Below are 22518 nucleotides of genomic sequence, written 5' to 3' on the forward strand. Positions count from 1 at the left end.
GAAACAATCTCCTTACCTCAGGATGGTGATTCTACATAGAAACCCATGGCGGGGGAAGCAGGAAACAACTTTCTTTTAAAGAAGAGAATATATTAAAATAGTATAAAGCTAAATCAAATGGAATTGTTATGACGAATAGTTTGGGAAGTTAAATAATCTCCTTTTCCTATTTTAGACTTGCATAAGTTCAAAATCATCTTTAAGATATTCACACTAAATTATTACCTATATAGTATCTTTTAATGCAAAAATATACGGTATAATTGAATATATCACTTTTATTGAATGTATGCCTTTCAATCTCTTTTAATAATCTCTTTTAATAAATGCTTACAAGGCTTTTGTTTTATGAGTTTTATTCCTTCTTGAGTTGAGAACACAGTTTCTTAAATTTGACCATGAACATTCCATTGAGAGACTGATGATAAATTCACACATAGCCTCCCTTTAACTGACGGACTTAAACTTGATCCATGGATTTGCACCACGAACTTCAAAAGATGAATCACTGCTGTAGATGTGATGGCCTAATTCTTCCAAATGTGGCTCAATATCAGTGGTAGCAAACTGAGCAGCATCATCAATTTCTTTCCTCACCTCAGTCCCAATTTCCTTTAATTCTTCCACAGTGGCGAGCTTGCTGCTTACAATTCTATCTTGGAGAATCATTATAGGATCCCTCTTACTTCTTACTTCCTGAATTTCTTCTCGTGTACGATAACTGACTCCAGGATCACTCATACTGTGTCCATGAAAACGGTAGGCCTGCAGCTCCATCAGTATGGGCCCCTTTCCAGATCTACAGTAGTCGGCTGCAAATTTTGTTGCCTCACGAACACACAGAACATCCATTCCATCGACCTTTAGCCCAGGGATAAAATTGCCCCTCTTGTAGTAATCAGAGCTGGCTGCTGCTCTCTCAGTAGATGTTCCCATTGCATATAGGTTATTCTCACAGATGAAAACACAAGATAATTTCCATAAAGCTGCCATATTGAAAGCTTCGGCTATCTGCCCCTGATTCGCAGCCCCATCCCCATATAAAGTCAAACAGATCTCATCGTTTCCTTTATATTTACCGGCCAGAGCAATGCCAGCACCCAGGGGGCCCTGTGCACCGACGATGCCATTGCCCCCGTAGAAGTTCTTGGTATACATATGCATCGATCCTCCTTTTCCTTTAGCACAACCTCCTCTTCTTCCCGTCAGCTCTGCGAGAATGGATCGGACAGAAAGCCCCCGAGTATAGCACACACCATGAGCCCTATATGATGTGATGACGTGGTCCGAGGGGTTTATGCCGGCCTCAAGGCCCACGCAGCAGGCTTCCTGACCATCACACAAGTGACAGAAACCGCGAATGAATTTCTGTTTGTACAGCTGATCTGCCTTCAATTCCATGCGGCGAACAGTCAGCATCATCCTGTAGTATTTAAGCCCCTCCGCCCTAGTGAGCACTGTAGTGACAGGGGGACCCTCTTCCAACAGATAAAGATCACATTGCTTAATTTCAAATGTAGCGTCATTTGAGGAGTTACGGGATGCCACCAGCACTCTGCGAGCTGATTTCTGGGCAACTCGCCTCAACACGCGGGAGATGAAGGCAGCCAGCATATTCCTCATGGAGTGCTGTGGATGGCGGCGGCGTCGCGTCCCGTCCCGTAACGGCCGCCGGAAGGCCTGGCCTCGGCTCCGCGTCTCCTTCCGGTGCTCCAATGCACGTGGCGCCATCCGGGCAGTGCACACGGGGGATAGAGGCAGGTCCTGCACAGCACTGGGACATGGGCCACGCAGTCTGAGCTGACTGATTTGTACAGTGCCTGCCAGCTGTAAAGACTAAAAGTAGTTTCCTTTTCTGGAGGACTTGGGCAAACTACAGGGTATCCTAATTAACGCCGTCATTGCTGAACCTCAGTAATCTGAGTCTCTTTTCCCTGTTAAACTCTGGAGCAGTGTATCTCAAGCTTTCCCCACAAGCGTATCAAATAGAAGAAAGGAACCAACTCAGTCCCTAAGGCACACGAGAGTTCTGAGAGTTAGTCCAAAGGTATTTCTTCCTACCAATATTTCTTCAATGTCTTGTTTTTGATCTTCAAAATAAGTGTGAATATTTATCCTGCTCCATAATGTGCCATATGTATTTTAAGGTAACAACAAAGCTGTAAATTATTTGTTGCTTAATTAACTTTAAAAACAAAACAGGCACACGCACGTTAACCAAAACCCCTTTTAAAGAAAAGTCAGTACTCTCAAATAATATGCCACATTTATCCTGATGGCGTCTAGCACCTGTGACACTTGAAGTGGGGAGGGAGGGTGTATACAAACCTCAGCCTGAGAATAACAATTTAAACCCAGTAATAAACTTTGCTTGGTGTGGAAAATTAGAAGCAGGGAGAGAGGGTTGAGATGCAGATTGTGGTAAAAAGTTTGTAGTTTGTGACATTCCACTTTTGCTTACTCTTTTTAATAATTCTGAATCCCTGTTTTACCTAGTTTTATCCCTATTTTCTGACTACTTCACTTTTGTTCTTCCTTTTGTTTATTTCCTCTTTTTTTCTTTTTGGTTTTCTATAAAGATGTCTTCAGCAAGTTTCCATAGACTTTCAGGTGGTATTTATTTATTTATTTTGCTTTCATATCAATCAGACTGGACTAGTCTTAGTCCAGGAAATCTAGAAACGTGTTCTTATAGTGTCTTTTTATGTAGTAACCATTAGAAAGTGTAACTTCTTATAAAGTGACCCACCAAACAATATACAGTTTGGACTACAAGAGAGCAACAGAGTTTGCTTATGCCATTGGAAACCATTCAATCACAAGAGAAGAGAAGCCTTAGACCAAGGGATACAAAGATCACATATCATTTCTCTCTTTTTGTGCTTTTACCAGGAAGGCGATTTCGTGCCCCAGTAAGGCAATCCTAACTAGGGACCCTGCTTTATTTAGAATATTAAGCCATTCACCTTAATGCATGCTCTGTTTTATATCCATTGCCTATTTGCAAATGATAAATTCTTACCCAAGTATCCCTATTACATGTTCAAAGCAGCTGCCTTCTCTATATCTAGTTGCAGGTGTTATTTTGGGCACTTCTTTTAATATTCAGGAAGAAAAGAGAAAATCGCTTGTTAAAAAGTTGAGATACCTCTTAAAACTTGATCCTCTCCCCACCTTCTGAACCCAGCCATCATAATAGGCCTCATCTTTTCACTCAATTTAAAATTCAACTTGTAGAATTCATGGTCTTGCTGTGCTGTTTGCTCCCTCTTTGATAGTTAGCCTGTCTGTGCTGTTCTCTTTCATTCCTCCAGGTATTGGAGATCTCTAGGGAGCATTATCTCCATAAGAATGAGAAAAATGACACTGCAGGATGGAATGGTAGTGTTAATGGGTCAGTGAGTGACAGCTGAGCCTTCTCTCAGAGGTATCAGCCAGGCCAGTGGTGCCAGGAACACAAGAGCTGTACAGTAAAGTGTGCCAATTTAATCTTGTCACATGTAGCCTGGACTGCAAAGATAGAGCTCCCCTCAAAAGCCCAGTGTGTCAAGCCTAAACCCGACTCATGCCAGAAGAGAACATACAAAGATGCTAATTGGAAAATATCTGTACTACGGGTTCCCACAGAAGATGTCCTTTTTTTTAAATTGTACTTTAAGTTTTAGGGTACATGTGCACAATGTGCAGGTTTGTTACATATGTATCCATGTGCCATGTTGGTGTGCTGCACCCATTTAAAAAAAAAAATCTCAACAGGCTCTAGTTAAGATAATAAATAATAAAATGTGAAACTCCCACGGACCTCTTGGTCATCAGTTACCCTATATATCCTAAATTCAACTTAAAAATAGACATCTGAAATAAAACAACGTCAAAGCATTTCAATTAAACTGATCAATCTTGATAATGACTTTTTGACTTTTATTGCTATCCTTCCAAATCCATCTACATTTTCAAAGAAAGAATGAAATTTCCAGACGTCAGGGTAAAATGTTTATCCTGAGCTGTTGAGCTTCTCCTCTTACATGCCCCCCAGCTAGATAGGATTCCAGCTATGCACGGACAGTAGAGCCAGTGATGGTGTTCTTTTCTTCAAATGATTTATTTTTTATCCCGTCCTTGTTCAATACCATGTTGATTACCAAAGAGAACTAAGAAGTTGTCTACGTACTCACCACAGAAATGTTACTTGCAATTAGAATCCCGATAAATTCTAAGTTTTTAATTAACACCTAATCTCACTTTTAATCTACTTGAAATTAAAGGAAAACAGATCAGCACTATTATAAGGCCAATGGCAGACTTTACATTTAATTAATAAAAACCCCTATAAAAGAAGAGCCAGTGATTACAGTAGCAGTCATTCATGCCAGTGTGACAGAATTTCACGTTTCATGTCTGATGGTTGACCTTACAGGGGTATTTCTGAATTCATCTTAAAAGTGTCACTCCCATTGCATCAATAACACATTTTTTAAATAATAGACAAGAAAATGTGAAAGAAAAGAACAGTGAGAATGTTTGAAGAATATTTACATTTCTTTATTGCACTTCTTCACCAAATGTTAAGTGAAGAAAGCTGTTAAAGAGTGAATATTTTCTAGATAAGCAATATCATATCTCATTATATGATTAGTGGCAGTGTATTTTTTTCATAGCTCTAAGATTTGGCAATTAAGAGTGATGAGTAAGAACTTGGTGCAAAAATTACGAGTTATATATATAAAACTCAGAAGAATTTCTCCCTTGGAGAAAAGACACAATGTCAGTACCATATATTTTGAAAAATAATGACAATCAAGCAAAGTTTCTCTCTAGTATTACAATAAGCAAAGCTATTCCAGAGCACTTCAGAGGCTGGGGCAAACAATACTTTTTCTTGTATAATCTTACCATATTTGAAATATGATTAAAATAAAAATCCAGGATACATTAATTCAAAGGGAAGACTTAATTGGAAATGAGAGGTAAAGTAGAAGTGCTTCTCATCCTACCCAGATAATGATGGTGTGTGAAAAAGGAAGACATTGTGGGTTAATTTTTAGTAGTAACAGATGGAGCACTGTCTTTCTCCTGATAGATGACCAGAGTCATCTGAGTCATCATGCTCCTAGTGCTAAATCCACTATTTCAGGAGTTTGGGATGAGGGTCTAACACATATGATAAAAGAGACCATGATGCAAAACTAAAATAAAACTTTCCAAACATTTTAATAACTTCTCTATAATTAGAGCTGTAATTGAATATGGCCAAGTGACGTAAGAAGTAAAATTTTATGTATAAAATCTGTTGTCAAGATTTACTACAGTCTAGTGTCTCAACCAGTAGAGGACTAGAACATGAGTCAAGAGTTTTGAACTGATTTCTGCTCAGTATTTTGAGTTGTTTTGTAAAACCACAATCCCCACTCAAAAGAAAAATCATTAATTCAATAAACGTTCCTGACAAATCACAGCAATTTCAAGAAAGTCCATGTCAGAGTTAAATCTGTGTGCCCGTTCTCCAAAAATCTTTACACTTCCTGGGCAAATCTTTTATTTAGCAGATTTTAATTCTCACATACTTAAAACCCCATGTCTCAAATTTTTATTCTGTAAATAAACATACATTTACCCCTAGTAACCTTGATTTTATTATACTAGCAATAAAGTATACACAAAATATGCTAGTAAAAATGAATGCTATATATTCAATATTGCAATGAGGGCTTCTGTCCTCTGTGCAGTCATTTTAATATATTAGTTTCCTCTTAACTGTACCATGTTATTATGTTTTCTTTATATATGCCCTCCCATAACCCTTCTAATGACTTTTGGTGGAATATTAACTGTTTCTAGTATCAGTATGCCCAGGTAATAACAAAATCAGTACGAATATTTCCTTTGACTTTGCCTCTTTGAAGAAGACCTAAGTCACTGACAGATGTTTAAAGAGAGAGGAAGGAATATTGGCAAAAATCCAGGGCACTGCTGCCCCCTAGAAGGAAGTTTGAGCAGCACATTTGACAAACACTGACAAATCTTGAGAGAAACAGACTTTGAGGAAGATTGCTAATCATGCACCCCACTTTAAGAACCTACTGTTGACCACATCTTCAGTTTTCTTTGCCCTGTCTTACGTCTAAGCTAGGGCACAGTGTTATCTATTACATCCTAAACTTAGACCTGTTTAGATTCTGTCCAAATAGATTCATAGGAGATACCTGTGAATACGTATAGACATATAAGCACATTTTTCTTGGCAAATAATATTTTTTTAAATGAGAATGAATTTTTCGATTATTACATGCATTAATTTGAGATTTAAAACATCATCATAAATATTTCCTAGGTATGTGATAGAATAGACTTGCATCTCTTTCCTAGAGATACAAAGTTAAGGAAGTATGTATCTCCAGGAAATACAGTTTGCTCATTTGCCCTCATATTGTTTAGTGTCTCATTCCCAATTGCTAGAAGAGGAAACAGGCCAAGGAATTAGGCAAATACAAAGCTAATTTAAAAAAGTAAAATATTTATTCTTTGTTTATTCATCATGTATGCATGAAGTGCCTTTTTTTTTGTATATCCCCTTTCTGTATTAAGTAGTAGAAGTACAATAATAACATACAATTAAATTTTCCTCTATTTAATCCAGTTTATATAGAGGTGTTGTGTTGTGAGCTCTTCCAGATTTCCTGGCAATACCTAGAGAAAAGGACAAATCATCATTGAAAGACAGAGGGAGAGACACACAAGCAGTTGTTATAGATGCAATAAAACTAATGTATTACGTTCCAGGCAATGGTTACAATGACAATTTGTCTTTATTAGGATCAATGATGAACAAATTAAAAATAAAGTACTGTCAAACAGCAACATACAAAACAGAACACTCTAATTTTGTAAAATTGTGTAGTCTCCTTTAATTTGATTATACAGCAGAGCTGAAAAGGCACACTGGGAAATATGAAAATCAGGATCTCATAATTATACAATACGTTATGAATATGAATGCAGTTTCTCCAAGCAACCTAAGACAATGCTGTAGATGTTTCATGGAGCTTCTCATGCATGAGAATCTTTCTGTTCCCACAGACCTATGTGCATTTAGATTCTAAGATATTTCCATATTACCCAACACTGTAAATCTAAAAGGCCATTATCGGGGAGCCTTAGAGACAATTTCAATTTAGAGGCCCAATGGTAAATGAAGATAGTGTCCAAGAAGAGCTTTTAAGCTTAAACATGTTAAGCACTCATCAAAACATCATAATCAGGCAACAAGATTATTGGGATTCATTAGGAATTTAACAAGCTCTTGTCAGGGCTACCAGCTGGTCATGCTGCTGCCATTCTTCTCAACCCTGAATATCCCACTGAAATTTATGGTGTATTTCTCCAAAAGCTTTTAATTTTTCTATATTTTCATCTAGCCTTCTTCCCACTTCATGGTAAAAATCACCATGTATTTATAAGAATGCATTACAACTTTTCCAAGGGAATTTCCAAGTTTCATATAACATGCAATTTCATATAACATGGAACTTTTCCATGTTATATGAAAAGTCATATGGACTGCATTGGATCCTGACACTGATCAGAGCAGAAATGGACTCAGCAAGGGTAGTAAGTCCAGTAAACACTGGGCATGTTCTCAGCTCATGCATCTGATTCACAGAGAGCCAGAATCTTCTGTTCTGATCCATTGCTTCTTGCATGCATGCCCTACACTGCTCCCCTGCCCCAGCTGCCTGTCTCCTGAGGAATTTTTACATCTATCAGAACTTCCTTCCTGCTAATCTCAGCAGAAGAGGAATCATATTCTTATCTGGAAATCTAACTCCTCAGCCTTTGCTACAGAACTTGCTATTCCTTCATAATGAGATACTGTTCTCATATTCACCCCACTCCCACACCCCTACCAAAGAATCATCAATTTTGTCTTCTTTGGCTTGCTTTCATGCTCAGATTTCCACAGCTCTGAAAGAAGATATCAGAGTCCTCATTGCCTCTTTTAGATCTCATCCTATATTTTTCCTTTTATCTAGTCAAGCTCCACAGATATGCAGCCTGCACCCACAGTCTCCATTTACTTTCTTCTAATTGCTTCCATATGCTTCTGCAATCTGTGTTGTCAACAATGAACTGAAATTTCCCACATCAAGGACTTGGTTAAATTTAATGACAATTTCAGTGTTATCACTCTTTGAAACTCTTCACTACATTAGTGTTTCTCCATGGATATTCCCTTATCCCAACTTAAAAATTAAAATCTTTTTTTATGCTGCTTGTACTCCAGACTTCATTTCCTGTATGTCAACCTCCACCCAAAAAGTAAGTGGGGGTCTAAAGTTTAATGATATATGCTTTATTCTTGCCAGCTTAAATGATTACCCAAAGGGACTCATGTGATTTATTAGTTTAATTCTCACCAGTAAGGAGATGCCAACTATATTTTCAACATTAACTTCCTTCATTCTCTCTAGTCTACCAGAAAAAGTATGTTAAAGCCCTGTAGCTGTTTAAACTTGAGAATTTCCAAAAAGAAATGTTTTCTCTCTTCTCCCCATTTAAATAAAAATATCTGTTCATCTTAAGTTTCTCATCATCAGAGACCTATTTCTGGTTTATAAACTTAATAAAGGTATATATTTTTTGATTACAGTGTCTTTAAAAATTCTATATTGTAAATACAGAAAAGCATAAAGACAGAAAAATCACCAAAAGTTATCTGCTATTACGTTTTGATTTATTTTTATCTTTTTATTTCTAATACAATGAAGGTTATATGTTTTATAACTCGAGTTTTTTTCTTTAGCATCATATTATAATTATTTCCAAAATTATCAAAAGCCATTTCAAAGATCATTTTAATGGTTACAAAAAATCTATATTATATGAGTTTACCATAACTCTCTAAAATGTCCCCCTACGACTGAACCCTTTTACTATTACTGAATTTATACCATGCGCCAGGCACTGTTAGTGAAAGTACTGATTTTTAAGATTTACTTTGTAATATTTTAACACAAAACATTGAATGTGTTCAATATATCACCTCTTCTCCTTTATGCTTTTATTTGCGCACAATCATGTACTTATAAATAACTATTGTTTTCTTTTTAAAGATTTCAGTCTTTGAGACATCTGGAGTTATTGGATAATATAGAGAGATAACACTACAGTTTTATTTTGTCTGCTAAATTCTTCTCACTTTCATGTATTGAGTAGTCCATATCTTTATTGTTTTGGAATGCTCACTTTGTATCTATATCTAGGTCTACATCTTCATAAGCTAAAACTTTTGTTTCTGAGTTCGTTAGTTTTATTATCTGTCAGTTGATTCTTACGGGAGCACTTCTCAGTTCTGATTATTATAGCATCGTGTAATTATATATTTGATAGTCCAAACCCTTTCTCATTACACTTTTTTAAAAATCCTCTAAGATTTTATAGCCTGTATAATATTTCCTATGAAGACCATAGTAACTTTATTACATTAAAAAATAATTTGGAATTTGGATTAGAATTAAACATGTAAAATAAAGTGGAAAGAATTCTGTTTTTACAATGTTTAGTTTTGTTATCCAAGAATATGCATCTCTCAGCTTACTCAGAATTATATACACTGACATCGTGTGGTTTCCTTATGAATATACTATATATTGTTAAGTTGTTTCTCAGCTTGGGTGATGGTGATTTTAATAGGCAATTATTTATTTACTTCTTCCCATGTTCCAATCACTTTGCTAAGTGTATTGCAAGCAATATTTTACTTAACTGTCACAACAGTCCAGTGACATGGATAAAATTGCCTTTCTTATTGTTACTGATAAGAATATAAATGCTTTAATAGTCAGTATTTTTAGGAACCAAAAGCCAGCAAGTGATAGAAACTGGACTCAAGTGATAGAAACTGGACTTCAGATCTGTCTAGCTCCAAAGTTCCTAATGTTTCATCAATAATTAGCTCTAAGACTGAAACTCTTCATCAATGAAATATTCTACATTTGACTTTTTACATTTTAAGCAAATATGTTAAAACTTACCAAATACATATTCAAGAATTATGAAGATAATCATATCACATCTTTTTATTTGACTTAATATGTTGGCATTCAAGGCCACCCCTGGGGTGTGGGCACTGGAAAAAAATATTTTTGTGGAGCTTCAAGCTGTATTAGAAAATTCATGAGTCCATATAGGGTATAGCAATTTACTGAAGATTATTTAGAATAATGAATAGAAAAGAGGTAACACATTTGTTGCCTAATTAGAGCTTGTGAAGATTCTTGATAATATCAACAGGAACAGTCCATTCTCATTCATGCCTAAGAACCATCTCTTCCTGTTTTTTATTGCCAATGCACCATTTCTATCTCATTTCATATCTACTTCCTCAAGAAAGAGGTAGTACCTGTTATTAACCACAAAGCAGTGGTGATGACATTGTGGAGCTATTTAGATGGTCTTGACTCTGTAGCACCCTAATTTATTAATTCTGGTTACATCATTACACACGATGCTGTCACATACATTCTGTCACTCATGAACACTAGCTTCTCAAAGGTTGTTACTGTGCTTTATTGATGATGACCACAGATGCAAGTTTTATCCATAGTCTGCAGGGAAAAATAACTGATAATTCAACTTCTGGCCACATTCAACTTACCTTTATGGTATCTGCGGCATAAGTTTAGAACGATACATTTTCCGACTATGTCTTCTTTTGAGAAGTTTAGGCTATAATCATAGCATTCTTTTGAGGCGATTTCTTTCCTTGTTGACTGTACTCCTGCCTTCTGCCTATCACTACTAGCTAGAAGGGCTTTGGAAAGACTGAGAAGAACACTTGTATTCATGTAAGGAATGATTTTCCCCCCTGTGGCACAGCTTAAGACCAACCAAGGAGACCACAATGTCACAGCATCAATTAGAGGCAAAAGAGGAAATCTATGAGAAAGGCCTGATAGCACTGTGGAGCAATGGTCTCATGTGTCATAATAATAATCAGTACCTTTTATTGATTGCTTAGCATATAATACTGTGCTAAACTTTATAATTGGTTATCTAATTTAATTCTCACAAGCACACTTTTATGTTAAAATGTGGTTTTTGACACATTTAACTTAGTCTACATGACAGAGCTGTAAATACTGTAGCCAGATTGTGAATGAATTTAGTTTGGGTCCAGAGTTCTCACTCTTAATGGTTGTAGTGTGGAGAGTGAGTCTTAAACGAGACTGGTTCTCTGCCCTCAGGAACATTGAATTCTTGTGCAGGTCCATGAGCGGCCCAATCAGATTCCACTTTTTGCCTAGGCTCTAAAAAACCTGACATACAAGGTAAAGGATTCAAAGTGAAAGACAAAATATCAACTGATTTCTGTAGTTTCCATTCAAGAACAGCTTAGTGTGAAAGCAGAATCCGTTTGCTAACCCAAGATTAAGTGGACTTACCTACTTGGTTACAGGCAATGCTTGACCAGAAGGGTAGAAACAGTGAGTGGGGAGAGCAGAGAGGAAGTCCTGCCATGCGTGTGAAGCTCATTCTCAAGAGGAAGAGAGAGGACCTGAGCCAAGCATTCCATTTTTACTTTCTGAATTTGCAATCTAGATAAGGCACTAGCCTCTTCTAGGTGGAACAGCTGAAAGGATGGACAAAACCCAGAAGTGGTCTGTCCAATCCCAAGTACTGATGAACTCCTTCTCCTTTCTCTCTCACTTACATGTCCAACATCTCCCATCCCCCAATGAACCACTCTTTTCAGGCCAGCCTATTGTTGATCTATTCACTGCAACTGGGAAACTACGTATCTTGCTCCATCTGTCTCATTATTTCTAGTTTTTGTTTTTGCCCAGGGGTGACTCAATTCTCACAGTGTGGGTGGTGAATTCTGTGAATTGTTGGTTTGGGAGTAGAAGAAACACATTAATACTTGGAAATCATATCCTTCTAAAAAGCTGTACTTGGAAAACACATGAGTGTTAAACAATTTTTGCAAAAACAAAATAAATTTAAATGTTAATCATGGAATGAGCACACAGAATGTAATAGATTTATAAATATAAATATTCAGGTAAGAATAAAAGAGAGAGGATTCATTTTATAGTATTAACAAAAATAAGATGGCTTAGAAAATGTTTAGTGAGAAATGTTCTTATATGAAGAAACATAAAATTCCAACTAAGGAACATAAAAATATGAAAAATCGAAAGACACATCTGTTTTACAGGTAGAAAAACATTATTTTAGCTGTGTTCTTCTAAAATTAATGTTATCTAAAACAAAATGATGAAGGAATGAAGGGGAAAAATAATTACAAAAATAGAAGTAAAGTTGTTATAAAAAATAACCAAGGGAGAATTTCTTTTTTTTTCTTTTCTTTTTTTTTTTATTATACTTTAAGTTCTAGGGTACATGTGCACAACGTGCAGGTTTGTTACATATGTATACATGTGCTGTGTTGGTTTGCTGCGCCCATTAACTCGTCATTTACATTAGGTATTTCTTCTAATGGTTCCCTCCCCCATCCCCCCACCCCACAACAAGCCCCAGTGTGTGATGTTCCCCGCCCTGTGTCCAAGTGTTCTCATTGTTCAGTTCTCACCTATGAGTGAGAACATGTGGCATTTGGTTTTCTGTCCTTGCAATAGTTTGCTGAGAATGATGGTTTCCAGCTTCATCCATGTCCCTACAAAGGACATGAACTCATCCTTTTTTATGGCTGCATAGTATTCCATGGTGTATATGCACCACATTTTCTTAATCCAGTCTGTCACTGATGGACATTTGGGTTGGTTCCAAGTATTTGCTATTGTTAATAGTGCTGCAATAAACATACGTGTGCGTGTGTCTTTATAGTAGCATGATTTATAATCCTTTGGTTATATACCCCAGTAATGGGATCCCTGGGTCAAATCGTGTTTCTAGTTCTAGATCCTTGAGGAATCGCCACACTATCTTCCACAATGGTTGAACTAGTTTAGAGTCCCACCAACAGTGTAAAAGTGTTCCTATTTCTCCACATCCTCTCCAGCACCTATTGTTTCCTGACTTTTTAATGATCACCGTTCTAACTGGTGTGAGATGGTATCTCATTGTGGCTTTGATTTGCATTTCTCTAATGACCAGTGATGATGAGCATTTTTTCATGTGTCTGTTGGCTGCATAAATGTCGTCTTTTGAGAAGTGTCTGTTCATATCCTTCACCCAATTTTTGTTGGGGTTGTTTGATTTTTTCTTGTAAATTTGTTTAAGTTCTTTGTAGATTCTGGATATTAGCCCTTTGTCAGATGGGTAGATTGCAAAAATTTTCTCCCATTGTGTAGGTTGCCTGTTCACTCTGATGATAGTTTCTTTTGCTGTGCAGAAGCTCTTTAGTTTAATTAGATCCCTTTTGGCTTTTGTCGCCATTGCTTTTGGTGATTTAGACATGAAGTCCTTGCCCATGCCTATGTCCTGAATGGTATTGCCTAGGTTTTCATGGTTTTAAGTCTAACATTTAAGTCTTTAATCCATCTTGAATTACTGTTTGTATAAGGTGTAAGGAAGGGATCCAGTTTCAGCTTCCTACATATGGCTAGCCAGTTTTTCCAGCACCATTAAATAGGGAATCCTTTCCCCATTTCTTGTTTTTGTCAGGTTTGTCAAAGATCAGATGGTTGTAGATGTGTGGTATTATTTCTGAGGGCTCTGTTCTGTTCCATTGGTCTATATATCTGTTTTGGTACCAGTACTATGCTGTTTTGGTTACTGTAGCCTTGTAGTATAACTTGAAGTCAGGTAGTGTGATGCCTCCAGCATTGTTCTTTTGGCTTAGGATTGTCTTGGCAATGCAGGCTCTTTTTTGGTTCCATATGAACTTGAAAGTAGTTTTTTCCAATTCTGTGAAGAAAGTCATTGGTAGCTTGATGGGGATGGCATTGAATCTATAAATTACCTTGGGCAGTATGGCGTGATATTGATTCTTCCTATCCATGAGCATGGAATGTTCTTCCATTTGTTTGTGTCCTCTTTTATTTCACTGAGCAGTGGTTTGTAGTTCTCCTTGAAGAGGTCCTTCACATCCCTTGTAAGTTGGATTCCTAGGTATTTTGTTCCCTTTGTAGCCATTGTGAATGGGAGTTCATTCATGATTTGGCTCTCTGTTTGTCTGTTAGTGTGTAAGAACCAAGGGAGAATTTCTAGAGATGTTCCAAAAAAGATTATTGAGGGATTTCTTCCTAATCTATATTTAAAATATTTTAAAAGTAACAATAAATTAAAGAGTTTAGTGCTGTGTGGAATGAGAACCCAAAGACTCAGAGTCAAAAAATAGATAGATATGGGAATTTAGTATATGAAAAATACATAATACCAAGTTAGTGAAGAAATGTGGATGCTGGCACATGATGTTGGGACAAATGGCTAGCAACTTAGGAAAAATTATTAGTTTCTTCTTCATTGTTTTCAGAATTTATATCAATTTTCTTATCCACTGCCCACTATTTCTTCTAGATTTTTTATATTATTATTTAAAATTAATATTTGTATGACTGTATAGTTTGTTTTCGTATAAATAGCAAGTTAAGTAGCCAAATTTTAGAAAATTTACAAAGTAAGAAAAGTACTTGCAATACATGAGATCTAAGAGTAAATTACCTTAGAATGCAAAGAATAAATAAAGAAAAGGAAATATAATAAAAGGAAAAGTAGCAAAGGAATTATAGTTCATAGAAAAAGAAAGTGGCAAGAAACAGTTTAAAAAGTTCAACCTCATTTATTATTAAAAACATAACAAAGACAGGGAGGTATCATTTTAACTTCAGACTTTCCAAAAATTTAAATAATAATATCTAAAGTAATAAATATATCTTTATTTTATTATTAAAAATAATGAAAATATCTTGCTACTGCAGATGGAAGAAGAAGCTGCTCTCAATGATTTTGGCACTCCTCATCTGACTGATTGTATTTTTTTCTTGCCTTATTTATCACTTTTTTCCTCACTAGACTACAAAGTCCAGTTTGCAAATACAAGACTCAGTCTGCTTTGTTCACAGTAATACTTCATGAGTTAAAACATTGTGTTTTAACTATTCTATAAAATTCTATAAATTCTATAAATATTTATTAGAAAAAAATGATTGGGTATACTTTTCTGAGAATCACTGTCCTCACCCATAAAGTAAAAATTAGGTCATAAAAAATATTGGCAGGGAAGCATTAAAAAAGACATATGATCTATTGAGAATAATTGATCTGTTACAAAAATAAATGAACATTTGTTAAAAAAAGTTCTCAAGGGATCAAAATAATGAAATCCAGGTACTTAACAACTCAAAAAATAAATATGTTGAGGAAAAGACTCTTTTTTTATTTACCCTATGAAATTGCACTGCCTGGTAAAATAATAAAAAATAAACCAAAGATAATAAATATTAGGAAAGAGAATATGTGAAATAATCATTTATTTTTTCAAAAGAAGACAACCAACTTATCAGTAGTACTTTGCATTATATTCAATGTCCTATAAGCTCAACACTTATCTCATGCAGAAAGTTTACTGAATGTATTTGCTGTTATTAAAAGAGCATGAATTAACATGCAGTTATGCATGAAGAGGAAGCATATGGGACAAACGTTGAAGGGGAACTTCATATATTTGGTTTAGTAATTCAATATCATTAATTTGTAATTGAAATGGAATACATACTTAAATCTTAAAAGATTTGGGGCCAAAAATATGCAAGTTACATGGCTTCATAGAATTGACAATAAAGTAAAACAACAAGAGACAATACACTAAACTGAGAATGGTGCTAAACCAACAGTAATTTGTAATAGAAAGGAAGACTATCAACTACTGAACACCAGGTGCACTTCAAATGCTGATTCAGAGACTTCAGGAAGAGATTTGCTAATTTTGGATTATAAATAGTACATTTTAGTAATCAGAAATATTTTCATTAGGAGGTTAGTCATAAGTACCCCCTTAGACACATGTAAAAAATGGGTCTCTGAAACTTTGTTCATTCTCAAGTGGAATAAAATAAAATTTGCATCTTTGGATTGGTTCCCAGTAGATCAAGAAAATCTTTTGTGGCTTTTCAGTGAGCAATTAAATCATAATCTAAGTATCCTAGCTGAGGAGTAGGGACCTCAAAAAAGAGAAAGAAACCTGTGGACTGTTCACTACTGTAGACCTACCTGAGTATTAGGGCTGGAAAGCCAAATTTTTTACTATGAAGGTCGTTTTTTTATTCTCTCAAGCTAGCTTGGGAAATGGTTCATGGGGAAAAAACCAAGGGAAAGAAAAGAAAGAAAAGAGAAAAGAAGCCTATATGAGGAGACACTACAAATGCTATAAAACCTCCATGCTGGGCCAAATGCCCTGTCATCTGCCTCCCAGTTCTGACTGGTTGCTGAACGAATGAATGTTTAATGAAGTGGATAAATATAAAGGGAAAATGGAAGCAGTTATCTTTGTTACTAAGAACAGGGAGAGGGGTAAAACTCAGTGGTTCTCAACTCGGGGTGATTCTCTCCCCCAAGGGCATTTGGTAATGTCTGCAGACATTCTTATTTATTCCAACTTGGGGCGTGCTATTGGCATCTAGTGGGCGGAGGTCAGATACACTGCTAAGCATCCTACAATGTACAAGACAACCTCCCTATCAAAAAATATATATATATATCATCCAATCCAAACCATCAACAGTGCCAAAGCTGAGCAACCCCAATATACACCTTTGTATCCATCTCATTGAATGAACTGAATTCAATCAGGTGCATATATGTAACTTTATTCATTTTCTCCATTGGGCACAATCTGTGGACTGGTTCTTTTCCTGCTCACGGATAACTTGTCAAATTAGTCTAATCATTTTTTGAATCTCTTGTATTTAAAAGACATCCTCATTTCAAAATGTAAAATGTTGAATCATTGTAATAGCAAAATGTATCCAATTCAAGGCTTCTCTCCTTTGGGGTTATCTGCCTCTCCAGTTCCACACCACCCTTTTCTCCATCCTTTCCTGGCCCCATCCACTGACATGCATATATCTGAAGGCTCCATTGCCTTCTGACTTCTGTTTGGGTTTGGCCAATAATGAGCTCTGGTAGGTGGACACAGGGAGCTTACATCCCAAGTTCCTCCCTACAGGGTGTCCAAAGGCTGGCAGCTTCTCTTGAGCAAAGGGCATATTCCATCATACAGTTCTGTCTATGGCAGGTCCCTGTAACCACTCCCTCCTTTGCCTCTGCAGAATAGGGGTGGTAACTGCCCTCTGTTACTGACATCAGAACACTGCACCCAGCCTAGTGTCTTTATTAGTCTCTCTTTTTCTTACCCCATTTAGTTGGCATCTGTGTCCTACCAGGTTTCTGAAACACCCCACTTGGAATTGTTTGGGGCCTGGGTACTTACAGAGTGGGAGAGGAACTGGGCTGGGTTCTTTACTATTTATTTTGCCAACTCTCTAAAATTTTACTTCTGTCCTCAATTCTCAAAACCTTTGAGTTTGTATCAAATATTTGCTTCTGAGGCAGACCAAAATAACAGCAACCTTTTTCCCTCCCTAAGTTCTCAACTAATTGAGAAAGATAGAAAATGAAGACAAAGCAAATATCACCAATATTATTGACAAAGGCTAAGTTACAGGATATACAAGTCAAATAGGTCTGCTAACTGAATCCCCAAATTAGGCAGCTCTCCAACGCAGTCATGGAAAAGCTTTCTTCTTGGAGGAGCACAAGAGACTCTGGTTTTCTACAGGCAGCACTCTCTGAAGAGAAAGAAAAGAGAAGTGGGGAGCTGAGCTAAGCAAGCTCATTTTATACCTTGCTTCCCTGGATGGAATGAGGAGAAGGGCAGAGAGAGGCTAGGAATGACTAATAAATGCCCACCAAGGGGCAGGACGTGGCTACAGTAGGGAGGAATCATTGTCTCATGGGTTTTCTTTTGTTATTTCATTTTGCTTTGTTTTTCTTTTTTCTTTAATGCCTAACTCATCGGGCTTTACCATCAAATCTATGATCAACAGGCCAACAGTGACTTTTTCTTTAAGAAAAAGAAAAACTTCATTAAAGTAGTTTTTATCTTACCTTTATTAGACCATTCCCCAGCCACTCTTCAGGGTTTTACTTGGCTTTTGTCATTAAAAGGCTCTGAAGTGACTTAGATGTTATCAATTAGGGTTAGGTTTGTTGCAAGCTAAAGAAAATTCACTTAAGTCGTTGCTTGTATAATAAAACTTCCATTCTCTCAAACAGAACACAACATCAGGAATCCAGGCTCCTTCCATGTCTCTGCTCCTCTATCCTTCACACATAGCCCTTGTTTTCAAACCTAAAGGTGATCGTGAGATCTCCAGCCATCACGTTTGCTTCTCAGGGAGCAAGATGGAAGGAGAACAGGAAAGGACAAAAAAAAAAAAACAAATACAGATGAAAGTCATATTCAGAGTTTTCCTTGAAATCACACAAGGTTCTTTCTACTTACATTTCATTGTCAATTAATTCGTGACAAGGCCACACTTCATGAAAGGTGTGAAAGCTGGAAGGTGTAGTCTTTCCAATATGCACATAAATAAAACAGGGAATTCAGCAGTTACTATAGAATAACAAGAGAATGAATTTTAGTATAGCTGATTATCAGTTTGTCACAGAACAAATTAAATTAACACTAAAGCTGCTCTGTTACCAGGGCTAATTTCACTCATCCCAAATTCTGTCCAGTCATCTTTCTCATGCAGCACATGAGAGGATTTGCAATGTGATTGAAAGAAGACAGAAACTCTAATATAATAAAATATGAAACAAATGAGGATAAGGTAAAGAACCTTTCCCTCAATTTTGGCCAGACAATGCAGAAGAACCTCAAGTGTCTCTTTGAACAGGAGGGTAAATGGGGAAAATATTGGGGCTTAGCCTCATCAGAATACTAGTAAGTTTTCCAGAATACATAACCTATAAATTTAACTTGACAGAAACTTCTGGCCATTTAATTTTTGCACTATACATTTGACATATCAGGGCTGGGTGTGGGGCGGGTGGGAGTTTCCTGTGTCTACCATATTCTCTCTCAGAGAGTAGATCTCAGAAAGTTTAAAAATGGTGACAGAAGCTGAGCACAGTGGCTCACACCTGTAATGCCAACACTTTGGGAGGCCAAGGCAGGAGGGTCACTTGAGGCTGGAAGATCAAGACCAGCCTGGGCAACATAACAAGAGCTTGTTTCTACCAAAACAATACAAAAACAAATTACCCAGGTATGGTGGTGTGCATCTATAGTCCCAGCTACTGTGGAAGCTGAGGTGGGCAGATAGTTTGAGCACAGGAGTTTGAAACTGTAGTGAGTCAACATCATGCCACTGCACGCCAGCTTGGGCTACAGAGCAAGACCCTGTCTCAAAAAAAAAAAAAAAATGGTGATAGACACTGTCAAGTGGTCTTACATGTGTGTTTTTCTTTTCAAATCAGCATATTTCCAAATCTTTTAACTTCTGTTTCCTCTCAGTATCTGATCCAGAATTTGCGGTGAGGGTTGTCTAGTAACATAGCCGCCATTTCTTGTGAATCAGCACCATAGACCTGTGTTCAGTTGTTTCTGCCACTGACTCTCTTTAAAGAATTCCTGAGGACTAAGGAAGCTGGGCCCACGGAATTGTTTTCTATTCTGTACTTAGACATTTGTTATAGCATATACGCCACCTTCTGAGCTGAATTGAAGGTTTCTGTATTGAAGCTGCTGTTGATGCTTCAATTGCACAGGCCCATGCTTCTGCAGACTTTGCCATTTCTCCATTTCTGATTTTCATGAAGTTCTTGGGAATGTTCCAACAGAGCAGAAGCAGCACTTGCAGGCCCAGTTATAGTAACCAAATCACTTTGAACCACACCCAGCAATTATTTGAGTAGTTTCAATTCCCAAGCCAAATGATAAGCTACACTAAATTAAAAATTGTCAGTTCAGATTTTCTTTATTGGCCCTGAATTCAGAATGGAATTTTGGAGAACCAACCTAGTGTAACTTACCTACGCCTCTCTCAAACATGAAGCTTTGCTTCACCTGTGTCTGTTTAGGAACAGTTCTGCCTGCAACATCGTGAACCTTGAAGACATCTACATCATTAAAAACCAGCAGTTTTGCTGAGGCCCATAGTCTGCCTGATTCTCTTACCTTTGTTAAGGGCTGTGCCTTTGCTGGGGTCACTGTGTTCTCATTTCTGCTTGCCAGGCTACCTGTGCCTGCCTGTTGGCCAGTGCTGGGGTGTTTTATTTTGCTCCCTGAAATTTTTCTCTCTGCGATTTATTTTTTAACAAGTGGCCTAGCCTAAAAAAAAGTTGAGATTTCCTAGGGGGACTAACAAATTGAAGAGTTTAAAAAGGAATGTTAGATGATAGTCAAATATCACATTTATTATTGGCAGAAGATGGAGTTGAGGGAGAAAGTCAAATTCACTTGCTGATCTTACCCCACAAATAGGCAGATTTACCCACCAAGACACAAGTAATACTGTGAAGTTTCCCACAAGGCAGAGTGGAATGGCAGGCAGCCCATTAAAAAGAGATGAAGTAAGATAAATGGATTCCTGGGTTATATTTTCCGAATTTACAAATCAAACAAGTTCTTCCCCTCCTATGAGGGAGGATGAATAAAGGGACGGTGTAGGTGAAGAATGTTACAAATTTGAGTTCTATGCATATGGAAGGGAACATCAGGAATAAAGATCCCTGCCAAAATAAATAATTTTATTTGTCCTAATATTAAATAACTAATAAAAGTATTTATTTAAGATTGCAATAAAAGTAGAGATCAGGGAGCTATTAGAACTTTTAATAAAGGACTTGATCTATTCTCTCGATCGTTATTTCTCAAGGGGGGATCATTATTTGCATTTTGAGAGAGAAAATATTTTTTGTGCAAAATCAACTTCCCTTTGTGGATAATTTAGCATTCCTGGTTGCTGAGCATTCAATGACAATATCACTTTCCTGGAGTCACCCTTACAATAAAAAATATTTCTGCATGTTCTTAGGCATTTTCTAAGTGGTGGCAATTTCCTCAATGGCTAACTGCTATTCTAGGTGATCCAAAAGAATTCTCACACTTCACTTGGAATTCTGAAATATGAGCAAGAATTGGATTAGCGAAGAGGGAAAAAATTGCATCTCAAGCAGAGGAAACATGTTAGATGGTGGGGAGGAGCATAGCCCATTGAAGTACTGAGAAAACATCTTTGAGCCTAGAGCCCAGGCAGTGGGAGAAGTACTGGCAGAGGAGGCTGGTGAGTCAGATGTTGAGAGTGTAAACCACTGAAGTGTTTTTTTGTTTTTTGGTGTTTTTTGTTGTTGTTCGTTTGTTTGTTTTGAGTTGGAATCTCACTCTGTGGCCCAGGCTGTAGTGTGATGGTGCGATCTCGGCTCACTGCAACCTCCGCCTCCCAGGTTCAAATGGTTCTCCTGCGTCACCCTCCCGAGTAGCTGAGATTACAGGCTCCTGCCACTACACCCAGCTAATTTTTGTATTTTTAGTAGAGATGGAGTTTTCACCATATTGGCCAGGCTTGTGTCTTGGCCAGGCTGGTCTCGAACTCCTGACCTCGTGATCCACCCGCCTTGGCCTCCCAAAGTGCTGGGATTACAGATGTGAGCCACCATGCCAGGCTGAAGTGCTTTAATAAGGGAATGGCATGTTGACATTTTTTGTTTTAAAGTGAATCATTTCATTGCATGATTCTTATTTGCATTAAGCTTATTTGGAATTGATATTCATTGTTTGCACTAACATGAGCACTTTTCTAATTCACATCGTGTGTGTGTGTGTGTGTGTTTTGCTCGTTTGTTAGATTGGCAGGATTGTTTTTAATAGAATAAGAACGTTTCATATAAAATGAAAATGAAGCGTCTTTTAATTACCCATGCTTTCACTCCTCATTGATTTCTACACCATGTTATTGCATATAAGATGAAAACAAATCCAATTGTTCCATACAGAACATACTGCACATGAGTCTCGTTTTCACATTGCCTGGTCTTTAAAACTTCAGGAAAGAAAGCTTCATAGATCTGCTGATGAAGGTGTTCAGTTAATTAGTAAATACTAAAGTAAGAAAGACTTGTTTTAATTGTTCATTTCCACACTACCACCCTGAGAATAGGTCCTTCTCGTAAAAGAACATAGATGCTGACAAAAAGGGGAAAAATAAACGATAAGTGATATAATGACTCCAAAGGATATAAACAAATAGACTGGATATTGCACATTTCTTCGTTTAAACATTTAATCGAGATGGAAAATTTATTTTATTTTTAAGACGAGACAGTGATTAACCAGGTAACAATGTATACTTTATACAATATGTAAGCAAAGTCCTAGTTAATGAAGCTCATAGAATAAAGTCATTATGCCTAATCAAGAGACCGTAATTTCAATATATCTAGTATACCATAGCAAGCCCAAAGTTAATTTTTTTTGCCTCCATCTAACTAAATTTATCTTAATTGTCTGCAATATTCCTTTTGGAGTTTCAGAATTTATGCTTTTACTAA

At 36.9% G+C, this 22518-nt stretch overlaps 1 protein-coding gene across 2 annotated transcripts; it reads right to left on the minus strand.

Moving 5' to 3' along the window:
• Positions 1-260: 260 nt before the first annotated feature.
• PDHA2 (pyruvate dehydrogenase E1 subunit alpha 2) lies at positions 261-1682 on the minus strand. 2 transcript variants are annotated; one of them, XM_055296192.2, is made up of 2 exons: positions 1101-1678; positions 261-1007 (listed from the first exon to the last, which is right to left on the minus strand). In XM_055296192.2, the coding sequence occupies exons 1-2, from the start codon at positions 1621-1623 to the stop codon at positions 448-450; spliced, it is 1083 nt and encodes a 360-aa protein (XP_055152167.2). In that variant the 5' UTR covers positions 1624-1678; the 3' UTR covers positions 261-447. The 2 variants fall into 2 exon arrangements, with proteins under 2 accessions (XP_055152167.2, XP_055152166.2); XM_055296191.2 differs by having other exon boundaries at positions 261-1682.
• Between the last annotated feature and the right edge of the window lie 20836 nt (positions 1683-22518).

Source organism: Symphalangus syndactylus, chromosome 10, assembly GCF_028878055.3.
Source record: "Symphalangus syndactylus isolate Jambi chromosome 10, NHGRI_mSymSyn1-v2.1_pri, whole genome shotgun sequence".
Lineage (NCBI taxonomy): Eukaryota > Metazoa > Chordata > Mammalia > Primates > Hylobatidae > Symphalangus > Symphalangus syndactylus.